General features: G+C 44.6%; 1 protein-coding gene across 8 annotated transcripts in view; it reads right to left on the reverse strand.

The window, feature by feature from the left end:
* Nucleotides 1-22590, reverse strand: part of LOC124020781 (golgin subfamily B member 1-like) — a 40259-nt gene that overhangs the window by 11799 nt on the left and 5870 nt on the right. Inside the window, exons 3-10 of one of the 8 annotated variants that reach the window (XM_046336054.1) lie at nt 20539-20654; nt 20090-20222; nt 19187-19320; nt 16161-16270; nt 15695-15863; nt 15505-15609; nt 10372-15282; nt 2541-2653 (exon numbers count right to left, since the gene is read on the reverse strand). In XM_046336054.1, coding sequence (XP_046192010.1) covers nt 2541-2653; nt 10372-15282; nt 15505-15609; nt 15695-15863; nt 16161-16270; nt 19187-19320; nt 20090-20222; nt 20539-20654 — 5791 coding nt within the window. Of the gene's footprint in view, nt 1-2540; nt 2654-3171; nt 10137-10371; nt 15283-15504; nt 15610-15694; nt 15864-16160; nt 16271-19186; nt 19321-20089; nt 20223-20538; nt 20699-22590 lie in introns of those variants that run through there. The other 7 variants (XM_046336053.1, XM_046336052.1, XM_046336051.1 and 4 more) reach the window with 7 other exon arrangements.

A 22590-nucleotide genomic window follows, 5' to 3' on the forward strand; every position in this document is an offset into this window, starting at 1 on the left:
TGTGAGCGAGTGGGGGTTGGGAGAACTCTGTGTGGGTGGGGAGACAACCTGAAGGGACACCATGAGGACAGAGATGGGCTGTCACCTGCTGGTGAGCTAAATACTTTGTCTGGTGCAGCAACACAGTTTCCACTGTGGTAACTAGATACCGTCTGTTGCATAACAATTACATAATTTGCTATTTTTTGGGTGAAATGTGACACGGGGCCTTTGTTCACCATTTACACTCAGGGGAATTGGCATATATGAACAGGGCCAAATTGTAATTTTTCTAACAGAAAATAATATGTGAAGCATAGGGCTATGTACAATCAGGGTAGCAGTTGAAAGGGAACAACTTGGAGATTATGGGGAAATGATCAGAACAAAGGTGAGGAGACAACATTTCATCTGACAAGACCGAATCCAAAAATAAACTGTAAAATGTAAAAATAAAAAAATAAAAAAATAAATGTAAAAATAAAATGTGATTTTTACATTTACTCTACTTTTCGCAGCATCTGTATACATTTGGTAACATGATAACAATATTCACGCAACTTTTGGGGTAATTGCAACATAAGACAATAAAATGACAAGTGAGAGGTCTAACTGGTGTCGCCATGAGGCCATGCACCTCTCCAAACTGTGGGTTTGAGTGAGAGGTCTAACTGGTGTCTCCATGAGGCCATGCACCTCTCCAAACTGTGGGTTTGAGTGAGAGGTCGGACTGGTGTCTCCATGAGGCCATGCACCTCTCCAAACTGTGGGTTTGAGTGAGAGGTCTAACTGGTGTCTCCATGAGGCCATGCACCTCTCCAAACTGTGGGTTTGAGTGAGACGTCTAACTGGTGTCTCCATGAGGCCTCACACCTCTCCAAACTGTGGGTTTGAGTGAGAGGTCGGACTGGTGTCTCCATGAGGCCATGCACCTCTCCAAACTGTGCACAGTTCCTAAGTAATTTCAATACATGTATCAATCAAAGAAAGAGCCTTCAAGCTGTGCAATTGAGAAAGTTACATAATAATAATAAAATAAAGGTTAAGTAAATACAAAATATATATTTAAAATAAAATAAAAGTGAAGCAAGCGCAGTGGAAGTTTTTAGTTTGGCCTCACACCTCTCCAAACTGTGGGTTTGAGTGAGAGGTCTAACTGGTGTCTCCATGAGGCCATGCACCTCTCCAAACTGTGGGTTTGAGTGAGAGGTCTAACTGGTGTCTCCATGAGGCCATGCACCTCTCCAAACTGTGGGTTTGAGTGAGAGGTCTAACTGGTGTCTCCATGAGGCCATGCACCTCTCCAAACTGTGGGTTTGAGTGAGAGGTCTAACTGGTGTCTCCATGAGGCCTCACACCTCTCCAAACTGTGGGTTTGAGTGAGAGGTCTAACTGGTGTCTCCATGAGGCCTCACACCTCTCCAAACTGTGGGTTTGAGTGAGAGGTCTAACTGGTGTCTCCATGAGGCCTCACACCTCTCCAAACTGTGGGTTTGAGTGAGAGGTCTAACTGGTGTCTCCATGAGGCCATGCACCTCTCCAAACTGTGGGTTTGAGTGAGAGGTCTAACTGGTGTCTCCATGAGGCCATGTACCTCTCCAAACTGTGGGTTTGAGTGAGAGGTCTAACTGGTGTCTCCATGAGGCCATGCACCTCTCCAAACTGTGGGTTTGAGTGAGAGGTCTAACTGGTGTCTCCATGAGGCCATGCACCTCTCCAAACTGTGGGTTTGAGTGAGACGTCTAACTGGTGTCTCCATGAGGCCTCACACCTCTCCAAACTGTGGGTTTGAGTGAGAGGTCGGACTGGTGTCTCCATGAGGCCATGCACCTCTCCAAACTGTGCACAGTTCCTAAGTAATTTCAATACATGTATCAATCAAAGAAAGAGCCTTCAAGCTGTGCAATTGAGAAAGTTACATAATAATAATAAAATAAAGGTTAAGTAAATACAAAATATATATTTAAAATAAAATAAAAGTGAAGCAAGCGCAGTGGAAGTTTTTAGTTTGGAACACAGCCCTGCATCCCCACCATTACACAAGTACTGTCTCGGTCTAGGTCAGGTGGACATGCTCATTCTATTGCCACCAAGACTAGCCAAGTTCTAGCCAAAAAACGATTATACGGAGTTAGGATTTCACAAGGCACTTCAGAGAAACACACACATTTTGATGAGCAAAGAATGGAGTCGTGAGGGCATTCAGGTGCGTGTTCCACTGCACATTTTCTTCACAATAAAGCAAACATTCTGTTTAGAACAACCCAGGGTATGATGGCACATCATCCTCGTAATTCTACATCAAACAGAGATCATACATTTCCATACTGTGAATTTTGAAATGTGAAGTGCACATTTGGAGTGTGTGTGTGTGTGTGGTTTGCTTGTATTACATCAAAGAAATATTTATTATAATCCTCGACGTCTCATCTTTCAGAACACATTGAGTGCTTTCGATTTACAGTATTGACCTCACCAATGTGCAAAAGTAACCCAATTGGCAGAAGTAATACAATTTAAATGGCCAACTCAAATCTTTGTAGGTGCAGTTAGGATCTTACCTCAGTTCAGCCAGCTCTGCCTGGTACCCACTGACTTCTGTTTCAGTCTGCAGTTTGAAGGCCTGTGCCTGCTGCAAGGCGCTCTGCATCTCATCCACCCTCTGTCTCGTCTCCTTCAATAGACAAAACAAACCACTAGACACAACAACAACGCACATTGAGGAGACTCATTTGAACACTTCACAAAAAAACGGCATTCCTGCGACACAACCAAATTGTCATGCTTGCACACACCAAAGCCATGACAGGTAGATTAGCTTTTTGACTGGTCCCCTGCATGCTGTCAGGAAGTTCACACACCAAAGCCATGACATGTAGATTAGCTTTTTGACTGGTCCCCTGCATGCTGTCAGGAAGTTCACACACCAAAGCCATGACAGGTAGATTAGCTTTTTGACTGGTCCCCTGCATGCTGTCAGGAAGTTCACACACCAAAGCCATGACAGGTAGATTAGCTTTTTGACTGGTCCCCTGCATGCTGTCAGGAAGTTCACACACCAAAGCCATGACAGGTAGATTAGCTTTTTGACTGGTCCCCTGCATGCTGTCAGGAAGTTCACTCACAGCCTAAACCAAAACACAACGAAATGACAACCAAACAACAAGCATTGAGTCACAACTGGTGACTTACCAGCCCATCTCTCCCAGTCTGAAGGGCCTGAATACCACTGCTTCTATGGCTATTTGACTCCCCTGTGTTCGCGATGTCTACTACCTCTGGACCTAATCCTTGCCTGGACTCGAATGCCCTCTTTGCCCCAGCCAGCTCCTCCATCAGCCGGTCTCGGTCATCTTGGAGGCTGGCCATGGACCTAGAGAAAGCCGATACCTTACTGCTATACGTGTCGTTTTCCAGGGAAACCCGTTGGAGCTGCCCTTCCTTCTCTGACAAGGCCACAGACAGATCGTCTACCAGTGAAGTGAGCTGGGAGGGAGCATCTTTGCTCTCTAGAGCAGAGAGTTTCTGTACCAGTATGTGTCTCTCTTTCGCCAAGGTGGCCAGCTCTGAGGTTGTGTCGCCTAGATGTCTCTCCACCTTGGTCATGGCCCCCTGGGTCTCTCGGAGCTCCTCGTCATATCGGTTCCGGAGGATCTTGAAGTCCTCGATGAGCTGGTCGCGGTCGTTCTGCAAGGCGGCCATGGCTTTACCCAGAGACTCGTTCTGGGACTTCAGGTCCGTGCTTTGGACTCTAGCATCGGACAGCAGCTTCTCAGCTTGCATCAGGTCCCTGGCCAGCTCAGCAACCCTCTGGTCAGCGGTCTCCTTCTCTTTTCTCATCAGTTCGACTTCTTGTTCAAAGGCATCGAGCTCACTGTTGTACTTGTCCTCTGCCTCTCCCAGTTTCTTCTCAGTCTCACGCTCCAGGAGCTGCAGGCTGCCTTTCCAGTCATCCGCTGCCACTTTCTGAGCAAACAGTTTTTGCTGGAGGTCGTTACATTCCGCAGATTTGGCTGCCACGGCATGCTGCAAGTCGGCAATCACTTTGCCTTTATTCGTTTCTTGCATTCCCTTATTCAGGGCCAATATGTTAGCTTCCAGATCAGTGACCTGTGTTTGAAGTTTGGAATTCTCAGCTTTTAAGGCATCGCTTGCCTCTCCTTCCCTCTCGAGTTCTAGAAGGGTCTTCCGGTTCTGCTTTTCAGCTGTGGCTTTTTGGTTTTCCAGGTTTTTGATGGCATCTTGCTGCTTCCTGAGCAACTCTTTCAACTGGCTGTCCTTCAAGGAAAGGACCTGATTCAAGTCTTCTCTATATCTGATCAGCTGTGCCCTGAGCATGGCATTCTCAGAGTTCAGATCATCCATCTGATGAAGGAGAGTCCTAATCTCGTGTTTAAGGCCCTTGGTTGCACTGAGGTCTCCTTCAGCCAACCCCTCCTTGCCTTGCATTACAGTCTGATTCCTTGCCTCAGACATCCTATATTCTGACATCAAACGCTCTCTCTCTGTCTGCAAGGAGACCATGGAGTGCCTGAATGTTTCCATCTGAGAAGCCATTTTTTCCTTTTCCTGAATGGACTTGTCAACTTTCATTTGAAGGGATTTTACTTTGTTCTCCAGCCTTCTGAACTCCTTGTCAGCTTTCTCCCTTTCATAGTACAAGGCAGTTAGCCTGTCGTCATAGCCTTCAACCTGGGCACGGTGATTGGCTTGCAGCTGTTCTAGATACCCAGACATCTGTCCATCTCTGGAGGACAGCAGAGAGGAGATTTCTGCATCTTTGTTCTGCAGGAGTGACTTCAGGTGCAGTGAAATGGCCTCCTGTTTCTCAAAATCAACCTGAAGCATGTCGCTGTGAGACTGCGAGAGGAGTAGCTGGGACTCTGTGTCTAAGAGTGTATTTTCCAGCTGCTGGAGATCAAACTTCATTTTAGATGTGGAATCTACACTGCCAGTGAGATGTCTGTTGAGTGCACTCCTATCCTGTTCTAATCTCTCAACCTGGTCACTCAGTTCCTGCAACTGTTGATTCAGGAGCTCCACGGTTTCGTTAAGCTCTCTATTGCTGGCACCCATTATAAACAACTGCCTCTGCTGAGCTGTGGCAGCTACTGTGTAATCACCAAGTGTCCTTTCGAGCCTCGACTTGGTTACCTGCAGTTCAGTCATCTCCTTCTCCTTCACTCGAATGTCTTCAAGGAATCTCGTTATGACAAAGCCCTGTTCTAGAAGCTGGCTGTCCTTCTCATGCAAGGTATTTAGGAACATATCATTCCACTGTTTCACAGCATCAGTACCCTGAGGACTAGAGGACAGGGCTGCTAACTTAGCCAAATTAGTGTCAGCCTCTCTCTTCAGAGTATTCATCTGTAAATCTTGAGAATCTATTTTCCTCTTCAATTCTAAAACTACCTGACTCTCCTTCTCCTTGGAACCCAGAAGTTCCTCTATATGTTGCTGTAAAATCACCTCCCTCTCCATGAAAATACTCTTTTGCTGCTCAGCTACATGCTGTAGTGCTTTAGTTCTTTCCATGACCTGGCATTCTGATTGATTGTTCTTTTCTGATACTACCTCAAGCAATTGGTCTTTTTCAGAGTTAATGTTTGTCAAATCTTTCTTTGCCTCATTGAGAAGGTTCTTGTGTGTGGTAAGCTCAGCTTCAAGATGCCTCCTCCCTTCTTCTAGACAAGATATCCTCTCTGTCATTTCCCTCAGCTCCTTCTCCACCTGTTCATGCGCTGACTCTGAATCCTTCAGCGACCTTTCTAGGTCTAAAATCAGCTCCTGGTATTTGATGGAGTCATGTTGCAAATGATTGATTTCATGATGCTTTTCTTTCAGCAGTTCCTGTAGCTCCTTCTTTATATTTCTGGAGCCCTCATTGCCTCTCTGGAACATTTTGAGTTTCTCCTCAAACTCCTTAACCAACTTCAGCTGCTGTTCCTCCTTCTCCTGGCAAACCTGAGTAGCCTTCTCTTTGCTCTCAGTCAATTGAGAGGAGAGCTGTGTGTTCTGGGCTTGGAGAACATTGACTGTCTCTGTCAGTTCATCAATTCTTTCAGCGTTTTTGAGGATCACTATCTCCAAATATTCATTCTCATTTTTTACTTTGTCCGAGATCACTTGGACATTTTCAAGCTCCTCTTGTAATATAGACTTGTCGTCCTCCAAGATCCTGACCTTCTCATTTAGGCTGGTGGTCTCTTGGCTGTGTCTGTTGATCATTTCTTGGAGCTCTGAGATTGCATCGTCTTTTTCTCCCAATTCCTTTTCATGCTTATTCTGCATTTGTTTAAGTCTTTCAGAGAGAGTTTCTTTCTCCTTTTGCATTAATTTATTGATTTCCTGTTGGGAAGCAAGTTCTGTCTTCTGTGACTCAATCTGGGCAGTCAGTGAATTATTCAAAATGAGTGCATCATCTAGTTTAAGCTGCATGTTTTGCTCACATGCTTTTGATTCGGTGGGCCACTTTTCTAATGAACAGGTTGCTTCTTTGAGTGCCTCTGCCAGACTGCCATTGTTGAGCTGAATCTCTGTTAGCTTCCTTCTGAGTGCTTCTGAGGACTCTACAAGGCTGTGGATATCTGCTTCCAAGTGGTTGTTTTTAATAGTCAACTCTTCAACTGTGGCTTTCTGCTTATCATCAAACTCTAGCAAGTCTATTCTGATTTGTTTATTCTCCTCCTCCAGCTCTTCCATTTTCAGCTGCTTCACCTTAGTAAACTTTCTCATCTTCTCTTTAATTTTCTCATTTTCATCCTCCATCTCCCCAACTTGTTTCTCCAGATTCTCCCTCTCAGCTTCAGATTTGTGTGCTTTAACCAGCGCTTCTTGTCTCTCTCTTCTTGCCCCCTCCAATAGTTGTCTCATCTTGTCCATTTCGCTACTGACATTCTCGTACGCTTGTAAAAGTGACTCATACTCCTGTTTCAGCTCTGTGTGCTTAGATTTCCACTCCGACAACTCATCCGTCTGCGAGTCTTTCAGGGACTCAAGCTGACACGAAAATGCCTGTTTCTGTTGGGTGATATTTTCTATGGTGAGTTTGAGGCTTTCACAGGCTGCAGATAAATTGTGATTATCATTGAGGATACGATCAACCTCGGCAATGAGCTTCTCTTTCTCCCTGCTCAGGGATGATACAGAACTCTCCAGGTCCTCTTTTTGTTGTTTCAACTTGGCAACAGACATTTCCAGTACAGTGGATGATGCCCCAATTTCTTCATTTTTAGCTGAGAGTATACGCATTTGTTCCTTCAGAGAGCTATTATCTTTCAAGATTTCTTTCCTGGAAACTAAGGCTGCTTGAAGCTTCCTGGTGAGAAGTGCTGTTTTGCTTTGGTTGCCCTGATCCTTTGTTTTGCTGGCATCTTCTTGAGACCTCTGCTGAAGCTCATCAACTTCAGTCCTCATCTTTTCCATGGCAACTTCGTGAAGGTGAATCTGCCGCTGCAGTTGCTGTTCCAAGGCAGCAATAAGCTCTTCCTTTTCCGTGGCCAGAGACTGAGAAATCACCAGGGCATCATCTCTTTCCTTGAGACTCATCTCATGTTCTTCAGGGGATATCTTAAGATACTGGACCTCCTTCCCAATTACCCCAATCTGTTCAGAGGATTTATCCTGCAAACCAGGTATCTTTTGAAGAAGCTCCTCATGTACTTTTCCAGCTTCCTTTAGCTGAGCATCCAGCATGGCAACTTCACAGTTTAATTGTTCTATGACCATGAAGGCTCTTTCTTTTTCCTGCTGTAGTGATTCCATGTGCAGCTTAAGACTTTCCATTTCAGCCTGGGACTCTGCAGAATGGGACTGTGCTTTTTCAAGCTCCACTTTTAGCTGTTCCTTTTCTTCACCGAGTTGCTGTTGAGTTTCAGCCCAAGTGTTTTGGAGGATTTGAAGTTCAGACGATTGCTGGGCGATGGTAGTGAGTGCATTCTCCAGCTCTCCTTTCATTCGATACCTGTCCTCTATTAGTTCTTTGCTTTCACTTATAAATTTGTGCGACTGGGATTCTTTCTCACCAACAAGTGCTTCTAAGGTGTGTTTTAGCTTCTCCACTGTGGCTTGTAATGCGCCCAACTGGTTCTGCAGCACCAGGTGGTCATCTACCATAGTTTGTTTTTCCTGCTGGTGCTGCTGCTCGGCCATCTCCACTGCTTGTTGCTGTCTTGCGAGCTCTTCCATCTTCTCCTTTATTTCTGCATGGGCTTTTTCAAGTTGACTTTCTGTGCAGCTCATTCTCTCAGATAATGCTTTGGACTTCTGTTCCAGTGCTATGAGAACCTTGTCCTTATTTTCCAACTCAGAGGACATGCTTTCCAGTTTGAAGTGAAGGGTTTCTAGCTCTGCTTGATATGATGAGGGGGCATGGACTTGACTCTCCCTCTCTGATAGGGATATGTTGAGGTCTTGAAGAGTTTTATCCCGTTCCTGTACAAGCAGTCTTAGGGTCTCCAATTCACCTAGCTGAGAGACTGAGGCCTGACTGATTTCTTCAAATTTCTTGGCCTTCTGGTCGTAACTTAACTGGACAGCATTAAGGTCATTGGTCTGCTGACAGTGTTGTTCCAGGAGTGCTTTATAATCATCTTTTAATTCTGAAAGCTCTTGGGTGTACTTTTTCTCACTTTCTTGAGACTTCTTTATAGTCTCTTTTCGTGCCAGTAAAGCAGTTTGAGCCTTTTTCTGCATCATTGCCTTTTCTTGCTTCACCTTCGTTAACTCGTTTTCAATGTCAACAGCTGTCGCACTGGAGCTTGACATGTCCTCCTTCAAACTCTCCTCGCTCTTTCTCATATCCTCTTGAAGCTTCTGTAACCTCAGCATCATACCACTTCTCTCCTGTTCAAAAGCCTCGTCTTTCTCAGAGATGATGGAATTAAGTTGATCAACGATGATGCTCTTTTCATTGAGATTATGCAGAGCTGTTGTCAAACTTGCTTCTTGTTCATCTAGTTTCGCTTGCAAAGTTTGCATATTTATTTCAAAATGTTCCACAAGACTGTCTCGCACTGTTAAGACCTTGGCCAGTTCTAGGAGTTCAGCCTCTTTCTGATTAACTTGCCGTTTAATATCTGCAACAATGTCTTCATGCTCTTTTGTAGTAGCTTCAGCTTGTAAAGTGAGTTCTTGCAACCTATCCTGTAAGCCTGAAATCTCAATTCCTTTATTCACATTCTGCTCTATTTGATGTTCATGCTCCTCTAGCTTCTTCAATAGTTCTTTCCTTACAACCAGAGCAGCTTGGAGCTTCTTTTTCAAGACCTCTTTTTCTTTGGTTAACTTAGTGAGCTGAGTGTTGAGATGATCCTTTTCTTTAACCAAATCTCCATTCTCCAAATCCTTGGTCTCAAGTTCACTTTGAGAGCGTGACAGATGAGCTTTGCTCTCTTCTAGTTGCAAGAACATATGTTCAAGCTGTTTCACAGAGCTACTTTGCGCATTTTCCAAGCTTTCCAGCTGCGAGAGGAAATTACTATTTTCCTCTGCGTATTTCATTCTTTCGTTTGAGGCGGATTCAATTACCTGTGCTACTGAAGCATCTTTCTCCCTCAACTGTTGACTGAGACCTGCTAGCAATTCCTTCTGGTGACTTATTTGGATGGTCATGCAGCTGACCTGCTCATCTTTCGTTTGGATGTCACTAAGTAGAGCTGTCTGTTTAATACCTGCCTCTCTCAGATTTTCAGTCTCAGTTTGGAGCTGTGCATGAAGGTGCTGTATATTTTCTTGAAATAAAACATTCTGTTGATTCTTACCTTGATAGTCCATTTCTTTATCGTTAAGGGTACACTCTGTACGTTTCAATAATTCCGAAACTTCATTTAATTCACCCCTCAAAGAATCTACCTCACACTGATGTCTTTCTCTCAACTGTTTGAGCATAGTCTGTAGGGAGACATTCTCCTCCTCTAAAGCAACTAATCTATCAGACATGGTTAGTGACAATACAGACAAATCTTTGTCAGAACACTCTTTGCTGACCTCTAATTGTCTTAACTCAATTTCCATATCTTGAAGAGCCTGCCTCAATTCAATATTATGCTCCTCTTTTTCCTTAACAGATACTAAGATGTTTTCAGTCTGAACCCTGGATGTGGATGCCTCTACCTCTTTCGCTTTAAGCAGATCTGAACCCTGTCTAATTGCCGTTGCTGCTTCTGCCAACTTTTCATGCAAACTATCTAGGTTTTGTTTCAATGCTTGAACTTTAAAATCTTTTGACTTAATTTCATTTTCAACACTTTTCAACTGCTCCGCAATGAGATATTTATCCTGCTTCTCCCTATCCAGGACCGATAGCCACTCCTTCTCAGAGTCCTGAAGAGTTTGCCCTATCTTTTGAATGTCTGATTTCAATCTGGTGATTTCTTTACCTTTGACACTAACCTCAACCTGTAGTCTTTCCTTCTCAGCCACCATTTTCTCCATGACTTCGTTCATGCTGCTGGATTGCTGCTGCTTTTGGAGATGCAACTGCTCCTGCATTGTTTGTATCTGGCTGCTGTAGCTCTTGCCGTGTTCATCTCTCTCAATTATGAGTTTCTGAACTTCTTGCTGCAGACGTTCTTTTTCACTGATTGCTGCATCCAGCCGCTGTTGATTTTCTTGCTTTGACCGAGCTATCTCCTCTCTTAGCTTCTTATTTTGCTCTTCTAGTTTCTGCATTTCGGACACTACGTGCTCTGCCTGTTTCACCTGGGCTGTGTACTGACTGTTAATGGCATGAAGAGACATCTCTCTCTGCTCAAGATTTTCTGTCAGTGCATTTACCTGAGCAGCCACATGCAAATACTGAGATTTTAGTCTCTCTATTTCGACAGTGAATGTTGAGGTGCTCCTTTGATGGGTAGCAAGGGCGTCTTCCTTTTGTTTTGAAAGGTCGACATTCAGTGTTTGGATTTGCCGAAGGTCTTGACGTAGCAAGGAAGACTCATTCCTCAGCACCTCTATGGTGCTTTCTGCTGCCTGAACTGTGCTGTTGCTTTCACTGAGGGACTTGTTAAGACTGGACATCTCCTCGGCCCTTTGAGAAAGCATCGTCCGAGCTTCCTGGAGCTCCTCTAAATGAGTAGCATACTTCTCCTGAAGATTTACAAAGGCACTTTGGTTCTCCTCTGCCGACTGGCTGAGGCTTGCAGACTTAGTGGAGAGTTCCTGAATCTGATCCTGCAGTTGTGACACCAACTCTGTGCTCTCCATGAACTGGGTTTTGAAGAGGGCTGCTTCATCTGCCCTTCTCTGCAGCTCCTGAAGGGCCTTTGACTGGTCCATAACGGCAGTCCCTCTTTCCTCTAAGGCTTGTTGAAGTCGTGCCACTTCAGAGGACTGGGCACTGAGGCTACTATTGAGCTTTGAAACAGACTCTTGGAGATGTGAAAGCTGCTCTTTTAAGCTCTCACATTCTGCATCTTTGGTATTGAGCTTTAAAACGGACTCTTGGAGGTACGAAAGCTGCTCTTTTAAGCTCTCACATTCTGTATCTTTGGTTTTGAGTTTTGAATTTAGGCTTTCGCTAACAGCTGAGGAGGTGCTTTGTGCCTCAAGGATGAACTTGACTTTCTCTTTCAGGGTCTCTTTTAACAGGGATGACTCAGAGGTCAGGCTGTCAACTTGACCTCTGAGCTGAGTGGTGGAATCCTCCAGCTCTGAAACATATGTCCTTAAACTCACATAATCATCAACTTTCTGCTTAAGCTGTGCCTCTTGTTCTTCAAGCCTCCCACTGAGCTGATTACTCTGTTCCACCGCATTACACAGATCACCCTGAAGCTGTTTCACTGTTTCCGCACTTGAATTCAGCTGGGTTTTGAAATCCTCAGATTCTAAGGTGAACTTTTCTCTGAGCAGACTCAGCTGTTTCTCCGCCTCATGCAGCGAAACATTTTTGTCTTGAAGGCTTTTCTGAAGACTCTGAGCTTGTGTCTGCAGCTCAGTGATGGCCTGGCTCATCTGACCTTCACCCTCTACTGACTTAGTTTGTAACTGCTTAATAAACATCTCCTGCTGTTTTAGGGACTCACCTCTCTGCTGCAAATTCAAACCTAAGCTATCCCTGTCCGAGCAGGCTGCTGCCAGTTGCTTTGTTAAATTAGACACATAACTGTCCCTGTTAGAAATCTCTGCCTTGAGAACTGAAATCTCTTCAAGTTTCTTGGATGCCTCCGTGACAGAGTTTTTGAGTTCGGTTTTTAGTCGGACATTCTGTTCATTCAATGCTTGGATGTTGTCCCTAAGATCTAATATCTCAGTTTGCCTCTGTTCCATCTCTTCCCTTAGCTTGTTGTTTTCTGCTGCGTGGTTCTCCAGAGTGGTCTTCAGCTCTGTATTTTCAGACTCCAACTTCGCACTGCTCTCGTTTATGACACCAAGCTGACTGCTTAGTGACTTCATTGACTCGTTCCTCTGGTTCAGCTCATCTTTGTGGTTTTCACAGTCATGTATCATTTGTCTGAAGGTCTCTTCTTTTTCTTCCAGATGCTGAGTCAGTTGTGAGCATTGTCCTTTAAGTGATTTAGTCTCGCCCTGCAGTTGATTAAGTTTATTCTGTAAAGAGCTCCACTCCTCTGCTTTCTGCTGCAACATGGTGTCTTTCTCTGTGAGCCCAGATTTCAGTGCGGTCCCCTGCTCCTGTAATAAAGCCAATGTCTCCTGGAGTTGCGACAACTCTCTCTGCTGGGCCTCTAATTGTGAGTTTTGATTTCTGATCGTCTTCTCTTTTTCGGTTATGTTGTTGTTCAGTTGATCAAGTTGGGTGTTCAAGCTGTCAACTTGGTCTTGTGAATGTGCACGTGCCTCTTCACTCTCTCTAAGCAATTTGGTGAGATTAGTACATGTATTTGTTTTGTCCAGCAAACTCTCTGAAACGGTCTGTTTGTTTTGCTCTAGGACCTTGTTGAGTTCCTCTACTGCTACACTGAGCTCCTTTTTGTCTTTCAGTAGCCCTTCAATCATTTTGCAGTTTTCTGAATGTTGCATTTCAAAATTGGAAAGTTTATCTTGAAGTAAGTTCTTGTCCTTGCTTAATTCAGAAATGGACTCCGACTGTACAGCTAATTCCTGTTGCAGTATCTGCTTCTCCTCTGTCAGACTGTTCAGTTGTGAGCACAGGTTTGTGTTCTGCTCAAGAGTCACATTTACCCTTCTATCAAGCTCAGATGCAACGTGCATTTGCTGGGCAAGTTCCTGATCTCTGATCTCATAAGCAGCTCGGAGTTGTTGGTTTTGCTCACTGAGTGCCTGGATGTGACTGTGGAGGCCAACCACCTCAGTTTGCCTCTGTTCCATCTCATGCCTTAGCTTGTTGTTTTCTGCTGCGTGGTTCTCCAGAGTGGTTTTCAGCTCTGTATTTTCAGACTCCAACTTCGCACTGCTCTCGTTCATGACACCAAGCTGACTGCTTAGTGACTTCAATGACTCATTCCTCTTGTTAAGCTCGGCTTTGTGGTCTTCACAGTCCTGTGTCATTTGTCTGAAGGTCTCTTCTTTTTCTTCCACACACCGGGTCAGTTGTGAGCATTGTCCTTTAAGTGATTTAGTCTCACCCTGTAGCTTGGATAGAAGCTTTTTCTGCTGCCCAAGTTTATTCTGTAAAGAGCTACACTCATCTGATTTCTGCTGCAATACGGTGTCTTTCTCCGTGAGCCCAGTTTTCAGGGCAGTCTCCTGCTCCTGCAGTAAATACATTGTTTCCTGGAGTTGCGACAGCTGGCTCTGCTGTGCCTCTACTTGTGAGTTTTGATCAGTGACAAACTTCTCTTTTTCAGCAATGTTGTGATGGAACTGCTCCACTTGAGTGTTCAAACTGTCAATTTGCACCTGTAAACGGGCAACTGTCTCCTCCCTTTCCCTGAGTGTCTTAGTTAGAAGAATACATTCATTTGTTTTCTCAAATAGACTCTCGGAAATGGACTGTTTATTTTGCTCCAGGGCCCTGTTCAGTTCATTGGCTCTAACACTCAGCTCCTCCTTGTCTTTCAGAAGCCCTTCAATGACTTTTCTGTTTTCTGAATGCTGTGTTTCAAAGTCAGAGACTTTGTTTCTCAGAGAATCCCTTTCATCTGTCATCTCTGAAATTGATTTCTGCTTTCCAGCTACATCCTGTTGCAACCTCTGATTCTCCTCTGTGAGGCCATTTTTTTGAGAGTTCAAACTGCTGTTGAGTTCAAGAGTTGCCGTAGATTTGTTATTAAGCTCATCTACAAGCTGCTTTTGAGACTTAAGTTCATCTGCCTTCTCCTTCAGGTCAGCTTGCAGTTGTTGTTTTTCAGTCTTCATGTTTTTCAAGAGCTTCTTCATATTTGAGATATTTTCCAATTTAACCTGCAGGTCTTTCGCCAACTTCTCCTTTTCAGAATCTCTGACTTGCAGTTCTGTGTTAAATTTCTGTTGCTCTACTTCGGCCTCTTCCTGGATGGCCCTGAGTTTTTCCTCAAGAGAGGATATTGTCTCCAGTTTTTCTTGCATATCTTTTTTCAACTGTACCTGACACTCTGTCTGCTTCTCTAGCTTGTTGGACAGGGTCTTAAGGTCATCATTGTGTTTGGACACCTCTGCGTTAAGCTTGTTCCGTTCCTCCTTGACCGATTTGAGTTCTTTCTCATACGTCTGCTCCTTGTCCTGGAGCTGGTCTTTCAGTGTCTTGCTAGATGTACTTGCTTCCCTCAACTGAGAGACGAGACCCTCGGACTCCTGTAGTTTCTGGGAAGCAACAGTCACATGCTCCTTCAGTGAAGAGATCTGAGTTTCGCACTCTAAGAGATGATTACGATGGCCCACGTTGTGCTGCTGGATCTCCTCTCGAAGTTCCAGGATGGTCCGCTTGTCCTCTTCCACTTGCTTCCTCAGCTCCTCCACCTCTACTGTCCTCGACTCCTTCTCCTCTTTGGCCTTGCTCAGCTCAGTCTCTGCATCCTTCAGCTGTTCCACCAGCTCTGCCGTCTTGGTGTACAGAGCCTGCTGGTCCGAGTTCTGAGAGTCTCTGATGATCTGTGCCTCCCGCTCCGATTTGGTGAGGGCGGTCTCAATGCGAACCAGGTCCTCCTCCTTGTGCTTGATCTCCTGCTTCAGCACCATGATCTGCTCTGCGTACTCCGCAATGTTGCCCGAGAGGGCTAAGATCTCCTTGTCCTTGTCTGAGAGGACATCTCTGAGGTTATCAATTTCCCGTTCACAGCTTTGAAGGTTGTGGATCAGCTGAGACCTTTCTTCCAGATGGGTGGTGTTCAACTTGTCCAGTTCATCATTTGTCTGATCCAGGTCATTTTGAAGAGTGTTTATTGTGGCCTCTTGTTTCAGTGTCTATGGGTTTGGAAAAAATACAAATATGTTACTGGAGGAAGAAATCTCCTAAAGTGCTGTCAATATCACTGCCATTTAATGAGTGTGAAGTTAATAGTTCGCCTAAACTATTACATCTGAGATAAGGTTTCTTATATGCAAAAACTCTAACCTGAATTCCAATTAATATTAATATTTCATCACAGTAATTAAGCCATGGTAGTCATATCCTGAAAACCTTACCTTCTCTTTAAGCACACTCAGCTTATGTGTGAGATCTGCAACCGATGTCTTCAGTTCTGAACACTGTTTTTCAAAGGTACTGCATTTTGTGGAGACTTCAGTGAGCTGAAAGAAGAAAAGAAGGTGTCATGACTCACTATAAAACAGATTAGACTATTAATTGATCGCCAGAACAGGCTACTGTACTTACATGGTTCTCAGATTGAAGCAGCTTGTCGGCGACCTCTTTGTGCTGCGCCTCCTTTTCCATGAAAGAATCTCGGAGGCTGTCGATGAGCTCCAGTTTCTCAGAGGTCTTGACCAATGTGTTCTCCTTCTCTATAAGAGAGGTTTCGAGACACTCTTGGGTGTCACTCAGTCTAAAAGGCATCAAAGAGAAAGGAGATGTTTTAAAGGTTACAAATGAGGACATGGTGATAATCTTACATTCTCCAATGCAAAATAGCACAAACACATGATCATCATCAGTGCACAACTTTACCCATACTTGATGGTATTTGTTTATTAGTAACTTGCATATGACTGCAGTTAGATGCATGGAGCAAAACCTTACATTCCTTTTACCCTTAACTGGCACTGGATAAAAATTTGGGAAATGAACCAGTTCACCAGTTGTGTGTGTGACCCGTGACCTTTTTTGAATTGTGTGGGGTTACCCTTTGAGCTGCTCGTTGAGGCTGGTGACCAGGAGATGGTGTTTCTCTGCATCCCTGCTCTGCTGGCTCCGAAGGCTGGCCAGCTGACCCTGTAGTCTCTCCGACTCGTTCTGTGGGGAGGAGAGCGAAGGTTTAACATGGTTTGGAGAAAAGCTCAGAGTAAAGCCGGTAGGAAGCTCACTCCATCTCACTGCACACATATTGACCCAAAATACTACTCTCTTTCTTCTATGTGCAGTGTCAGGGTTAGTCCAAACAACACGGTATAAAAGGAAAATTTCAGCTTTCAGGACATTTTGGCTTAGTATCTTTTCTATTATCTACTTGGCCTTTCTTAGGGTAAAAACAATGCTTTGAACTTGGCCTGATTAGAATTGTTATATACTTTTGTATGCTCCTTATATGATGGTTGAAGAATTAACCAACCAAGTGAGTTTGTTCTCCACACCGAGTGAATTTGTGGCCAAAATATGCTCAACATAGCACTCACTTATTAGAAGACTGATCGCAAGCCGTGAACACAGAACAAACAAGCCAAAACAAACAAGCCAAAGGATTAGCCTTCACCGCCGGAGGTGCTCTCTCTAGCGCACACAAACACTAACACACCTGGGAAACCCAAAATGGACGCCTTTCTTCATCTACATCAAACGTCACCTGTGTTAGAGGGGTCTGTTACAAAATCCTAGTCCTCGGGAGGAAACATGCAATGAACTGAATAGTACAAATGAATTCAGTAAAACGTCAATCCAAAAGCAAAGGCAAAACAAACTCCCAAACACAAAGGAGAACTTATAAGATGCAACATTTTTTTTTTATATATATTATTTTTAGGGAACTCAGTCCGGCTATCAACTTATTCTTGAAAGTTGTAATTATAGAATGGACAAGGGGACATTTCGATTTGGGTAGTAAATTATCAGTATTCCTCTTGTCATGTCGGTCATTGTATACCTTAGAGATCTATTTATAACTTGTCAGAAATGTCCAGATCAACTAGCAAATGTCAGCTAATGTTTTTTAGCACAGATTTTGTAGTAATGTTCGAGTCACTCAAATATTACATGAATACACATTAGACATGGCAGAATGTATATACAGTGGGGCAAAAAAGTATTTAGTCAGCCACCAATTGTGCAAGTTCTCCCACTTAAAAGGATGAGAGAGGCCTGTAATTTTTATCATAGGTACACTTCAACTATGACAGACAAAATTAGAAAACAAATCCAGAAAATCACATTGTAGGATTTTTAATGAATTTATTTGCAAATTATGGTGGAAAATAAGTATTTGGTCACCTACAAACAAGCAAGATTTCTGGCTCTCACAGACCTGTAACTTCTTCTTTAAGAGGCTCCTCTGTCCTCCACTCGTTACCTGTATTAATGGCACCTGTTTGAACTTGTTATCAGTATAAAAGACACCTGTCCACAACCTCAAACAGTCACACTCCAAACTCCACTATGGCCAAGACAAAAGAGCTGTCAAAGGACACCAGAAACAAAATTGTAGACCTGCACCAGGCTGGGAAGACTGAATCTGCAATAGGTAAGCAGCATGGTTTGAAGAAATCAACCGTGGGAGCAATTATTAGGAAATGGAGGACATACAAGACCACTGATAATCTCCCTCGATCTGGGGCTCCACGTAAGATCTCACCACGTGGGGTCAAAATGATCACAAGAACGGTGAGCAAAAATCCCAGAACCACACAGGGGGACCTAGGCAATGACCTGCAGAGAGCTGGGACCAAAGTAACAAAGCCTACCATCAGTAACACACTACGCCGCGAGGGACTCAAATCCTGCAGTGCCAGACGTGTCCCGCTGCTTAAGCCAGTACTTGTCCCGTCTGAAGTTTGCTAGAGAGCATTTGGATTATCCAGAAAAAGATTGGGAGAATGTCATATGGTCAGATAAAACCAAAATATAACTTTTTGGTAAAAACTCAACTCGTCGTGTTTGGAGGACAAAGAATGATGAGTTGCATCCAAAGAACACCATACCTACTGTGAAGCATGGGGGTGGAAACATCATGCTTTGGGGCTGTTTTTCTGCAAAGGGACCAGGACGACTGATCCGTGTAAAGGAAAGAATGAATGGGGCCATGTATCGTGAGATTTTGAGTGAAAACCTCCTTTCATCAGCAAGGGCATTGAAGACGAAACGTGGCTGGGTCTTTCAGCATGACAATGATCCCAAACACACCGCCCGGGCAACGAAGGAGTGGTTTCATAAGAAGCATTTCAAGGTCCTGGAATGGCCTAGCCAGTCTCCAGATCTCAACCCCATAGAAAATCTTTGGAGGGAGTTGAAAGTCCGTGTTGCCCAGCAACAGCCCCAAAACATCACTGCTCTAGAGGAGATCTGCATGGAGGAATGGGCCAAAATACCAGCAACAGTATGTGAAAACCTTGTGAAGACTTACAGAAAACGTTTGACCTCTGTCATTGCCAACAAAGGGTATATAACAAAGTATTGAGATAAACTTTTGTTATTGACCAAATTCTTATTTTCCACCACAATTTGCAAATAAATTCATAAAAAATCCTACAATGTGATTTTCTGGATTCTTTTTCTCATTTTGTCTGTCATAGTTGAAGTGTACCTATAATGAAAATTACAGGCCTCTCATCTTTTTAAGTGGGAAAACTTGCACAATTGGTGGCTGACTAAATACTTTTTGCCCCACTGAAACTGCAAGCAAATTAGCTTTAAAACTGCAACATTTTCTCTACAACCCATGACAAAATGTGTAGAATTTCAGGAAATAAGCTTTAAACCTGCTAAATGTATGAACAGATTGTGTCATGAACAGTGCTTGTGCTAATAGAAACAGACGTGGGATGTTCCTCCAATGCTGGAATGGGGGCCTGAGTAAAAAAGTTTAGGAACCCCTGCTTTAAGTGTCTTTATGGAGGCTATCTTGGTACAGTGTGGCATTCTGCAATGTGCATGTGGTTCTGATAGCTCTACAAGGCGTGAGATATCAGTGTCCAACCAGGTCTGTGAGACGTGAGAGTTTACCTGTAGGGACTCGATGCGAGCCTGCAGCTGCAGCCGGTCCTCAAGGTCCTGACAGCGGTCCTCCAGTCCTAGGATCTGTTCCTGCAGCTGGTTCCTCTCCAGCTCCAACTCCTCCACTACCGACCGCAGGCCACCTGCAAGGGCAGTCGCATAGACAAGAAAGAGAAAAATCAACTCAATGGTTGAGAAATCTGGTAGTTATTTATCATGATCAACAATAGTTAGCGAAAATGGATGCAAATTGTAATCATAGAAACAGCCCTTTATACAGTCACAACTGAAACATTTCCATGCAAACATATTGTTGTGATGGATTACAATGTTTATGATAGTTGGCCTGCTACTTGCCCCATGCAAGGTCACTGGTTTTTGGACATTTATTTATATTTTTTGTCCCATTAAAAACCATGAACCTTTCAACACAGTGAATGTGTCAAACACAAGGAAAGATAAGAGGAAAAAGAAGAACAGACAGGGCCAAACACTTACCACGGACAGGGGAAACTCTCCACCTAAATTCATATGAACTGACAAGAGTTCAATGCATTTCACATGGGCCAACATCGTAGCGAGCCAAATACTAGCCAGTTCAACCAGCATGCACATGTTCAAATAATAACCACCTCAACTTGTGATGAGATAACACAAAAGCCCACAGATGAGTCAACCTTAGGGAATGTATCCACTCTGGGGTTGAATGTGTTAGACTGGAGGGAGAACAAACACCCACATGTAAAACCCCCAAAACGGCAGAGGAGTGTTAGGCCTACGTTGACAGAATGACAAAAAAACAACCCAAACGACTACAACATCTCAAGCTCCCAAAATGGTGGTGGCTGGGTGACAAATGCACAAAAAGCGACAACGTGCATGCCAGCGTAAACTGTCTAGTGGGTCTCACACCTGTGTTGGGGGAAGTGTACTCAGGCCACCAACCTCCCATGTTCTCCCCCTCCTCCATCGGGGTGGTGCTCTCAGATCCGCCACTGTGTGGGTCCTGGTGGAACGCCTGCTTGCCATCAAACTCAAAGTCCTCCTGTGTGGGGGTGGGGTGACAATACTCATTTTAGTCCAGTGACTGAAGTACATTTTGTCTGGGATGTTACAGAGGACAGCGTACAAATCTAACGTCAGACAGAAGTACAGTAACATTTCATCTCCCTTGCTATACTGATCATCTACAGGTATCCTTGCTGGCCGTGACCATGTGACCACACTCTCAAGAGTTATTATTATGGCTGTCTTATTCCTTCCCAGCTCTGAACTCACCACACCCTCCTTCTGCCAAATCACTCACCCATCTTGCCACCTCCCCTCCATCATTCATTCTCCCTCTACCTTTTACTCCGTACCTGCAGGCTGTGTTGGTGGGCGGTGCCTCCCATTTTCTTGCCGCCCCTATGTAGCCCTGTGAGACCCCGGGCCTGCACCAGCTCCTCCTCCAACTCCTGCTGCCGGCTGGCCAGCACTGGATCGGAGCAGCCGGGAAAGAACCAGTCATCCTCAATCAGTTTTGTGCCACAGGGGAAGGGAGGGAGCGATGAGGGGGATGTTTTTGGGTTACAGAGTTGAACCCCAGAGATGCATTACAGGAGGGGGGGTAGAGAGATAGAGGTAGAGAGATGGAGACGGAGATGTAGAGACGGAGATGTAGAGACGGAGATGGAGAGACGGAGATGTAGAAACAGAGATGTAGAAACAGAGATGTAGAAACAGAGATGGAGAGACAGAGATGGAGACAGAGATGGAGAGACAGAGATGGAGAGACAGAGATGGAGAGACAGAGATGGAGAGACAGAGATGGAGAGACAGAGATGGAGACAGAGATGGAGAGACAGAGATGGAGAGACAGAGATGGAGAGACGGAGATGTAGAAACAGAGATGTAGAAACAGAGATGGAGAGACAGAGATGGAGAGACAGAGATGGAGAGACAGAGATGGAGAGACGGAGATGGAGAGACATAGATGGAGAGACAGAGATGGAGAGACAGAGATGGAGACAGAGATGGAGAGACAGAGATGGAGAGACAGAGATGGAGAGACAGAGATGGAGAGACAGAGATGGAGAGACAGAGATATGGAGAGACAGAGATATGGAGACAGAGATGGAGAGACAGAGATGGAGACAGAGATGGAGACAGAGATGGAGACAGAGATGGAGACAGAGATGGAGAGACAGAGATGGAGAGATAGAGATGAAGAGATAGAGATGAAGAGACAGATATGGAGACAGAGATGGAGAGACAGAGATGGAGAGACAGAGATGAAGAGATAGAGATGGAGAGATAGAGATGGAGAGACAGAGATGGAGAGACAGAGATGAAGAGACAGATATGGAGACAGAGATGGATAGACAGAGATGGAGAGACAGAGATGAAGAGACAGATATGGAGAGACAGATATGGAGAGACAGATATGGAGAGACAGAGATGGAGAGACAGAGATGGAGAGACAGAGATGGAGAGACAGAGATGGAGAGACAGAGATGGAGAGACAGAGATGGAGAGACAGAGATGGAGAGACAGAGATGGAGAGACAGAGATGGAGAGACAGAGATGGAGAGACAGAGATGAAGAGACAGAGATGAAGAGACAGATATGGAGAGACAGAGATGGAGAGACAGAGATGGAGAGACAGAGATGGAGAGACAGAGATGGAGAGACAGAGATGGAGAGACAGAGATGGAGAGACAGAGATGGAGAGACAGAGATGGAGAGACAGAGATGGAGAGACAGAGATGGAGAGACAGATATGGAGAGACAGATATGGAGAGACAGAGATGGAGACAGAGATGGAGAGACAGAGATGGAGACAGAGATGGAGAGACAGAGATGAAGAGACAGATATGGAGACAGAGATGGAGAGACAGAGATGGAGAGACAGAGATGAAGAGACAGATATGGAGAGACAGAGATGGAGAGACAGAGATGAAGAGACAGAGATGAAGAGACAGATATGGAGACAGAGATGGAGAGACAGAGATGAAGAGACAGAGATGGAGAGACAGAGATGGAGAGACAGAGATGAAGAGACAGAGATGGAGAGACAGAGATGGAGAGACAGAGATGGAGAGACAGAGATGGAGAGACAGAGATGGAGAGACAGAGATGAAGAGACAGATATGGAGACAGAGATGGAGAGACAGAGATGAAGAGACAGAGATGGAGAGACAGAGATGGAGAGACAGAGATGGAGAGACAGAGATGGAGAGACAGAGATGAAGAGACAGAGATGAAGAGACAGATATGGAGACAGAGATGGAGAGACAGAGATGAAGAGACAGAGATGGAGAGACAGAGATGGAGAGACAGAGATGGAGAGACAGAGATGAAGAGACAGATATGGAGACAGAGATGGAGAGACAGAGATGAAGAGACAGAGATGGAGAGACAGATATGAAGAG

Source organism: Oncorhynchus gorbuscha, unplaced genomic scaffold (genome assembly GCF_021184085.1).
Source record: "Oncorhynchus gorbuscha isolate QuinsamMale2020 ecotype Even-year unplaced genomic scaffold, OgorEven_v1.0 Un_scaffold_910, whole genome shotgun sequence".
In the NCBI taxonomy this organism is placed as follows: domain Eukaryota; kingdom Metazoa; phylum Chordata; class Actinopteri; order Salmoniformes; family Salmonidae; genus Oncorhynchus; species Oncorhynchus gorbuscha.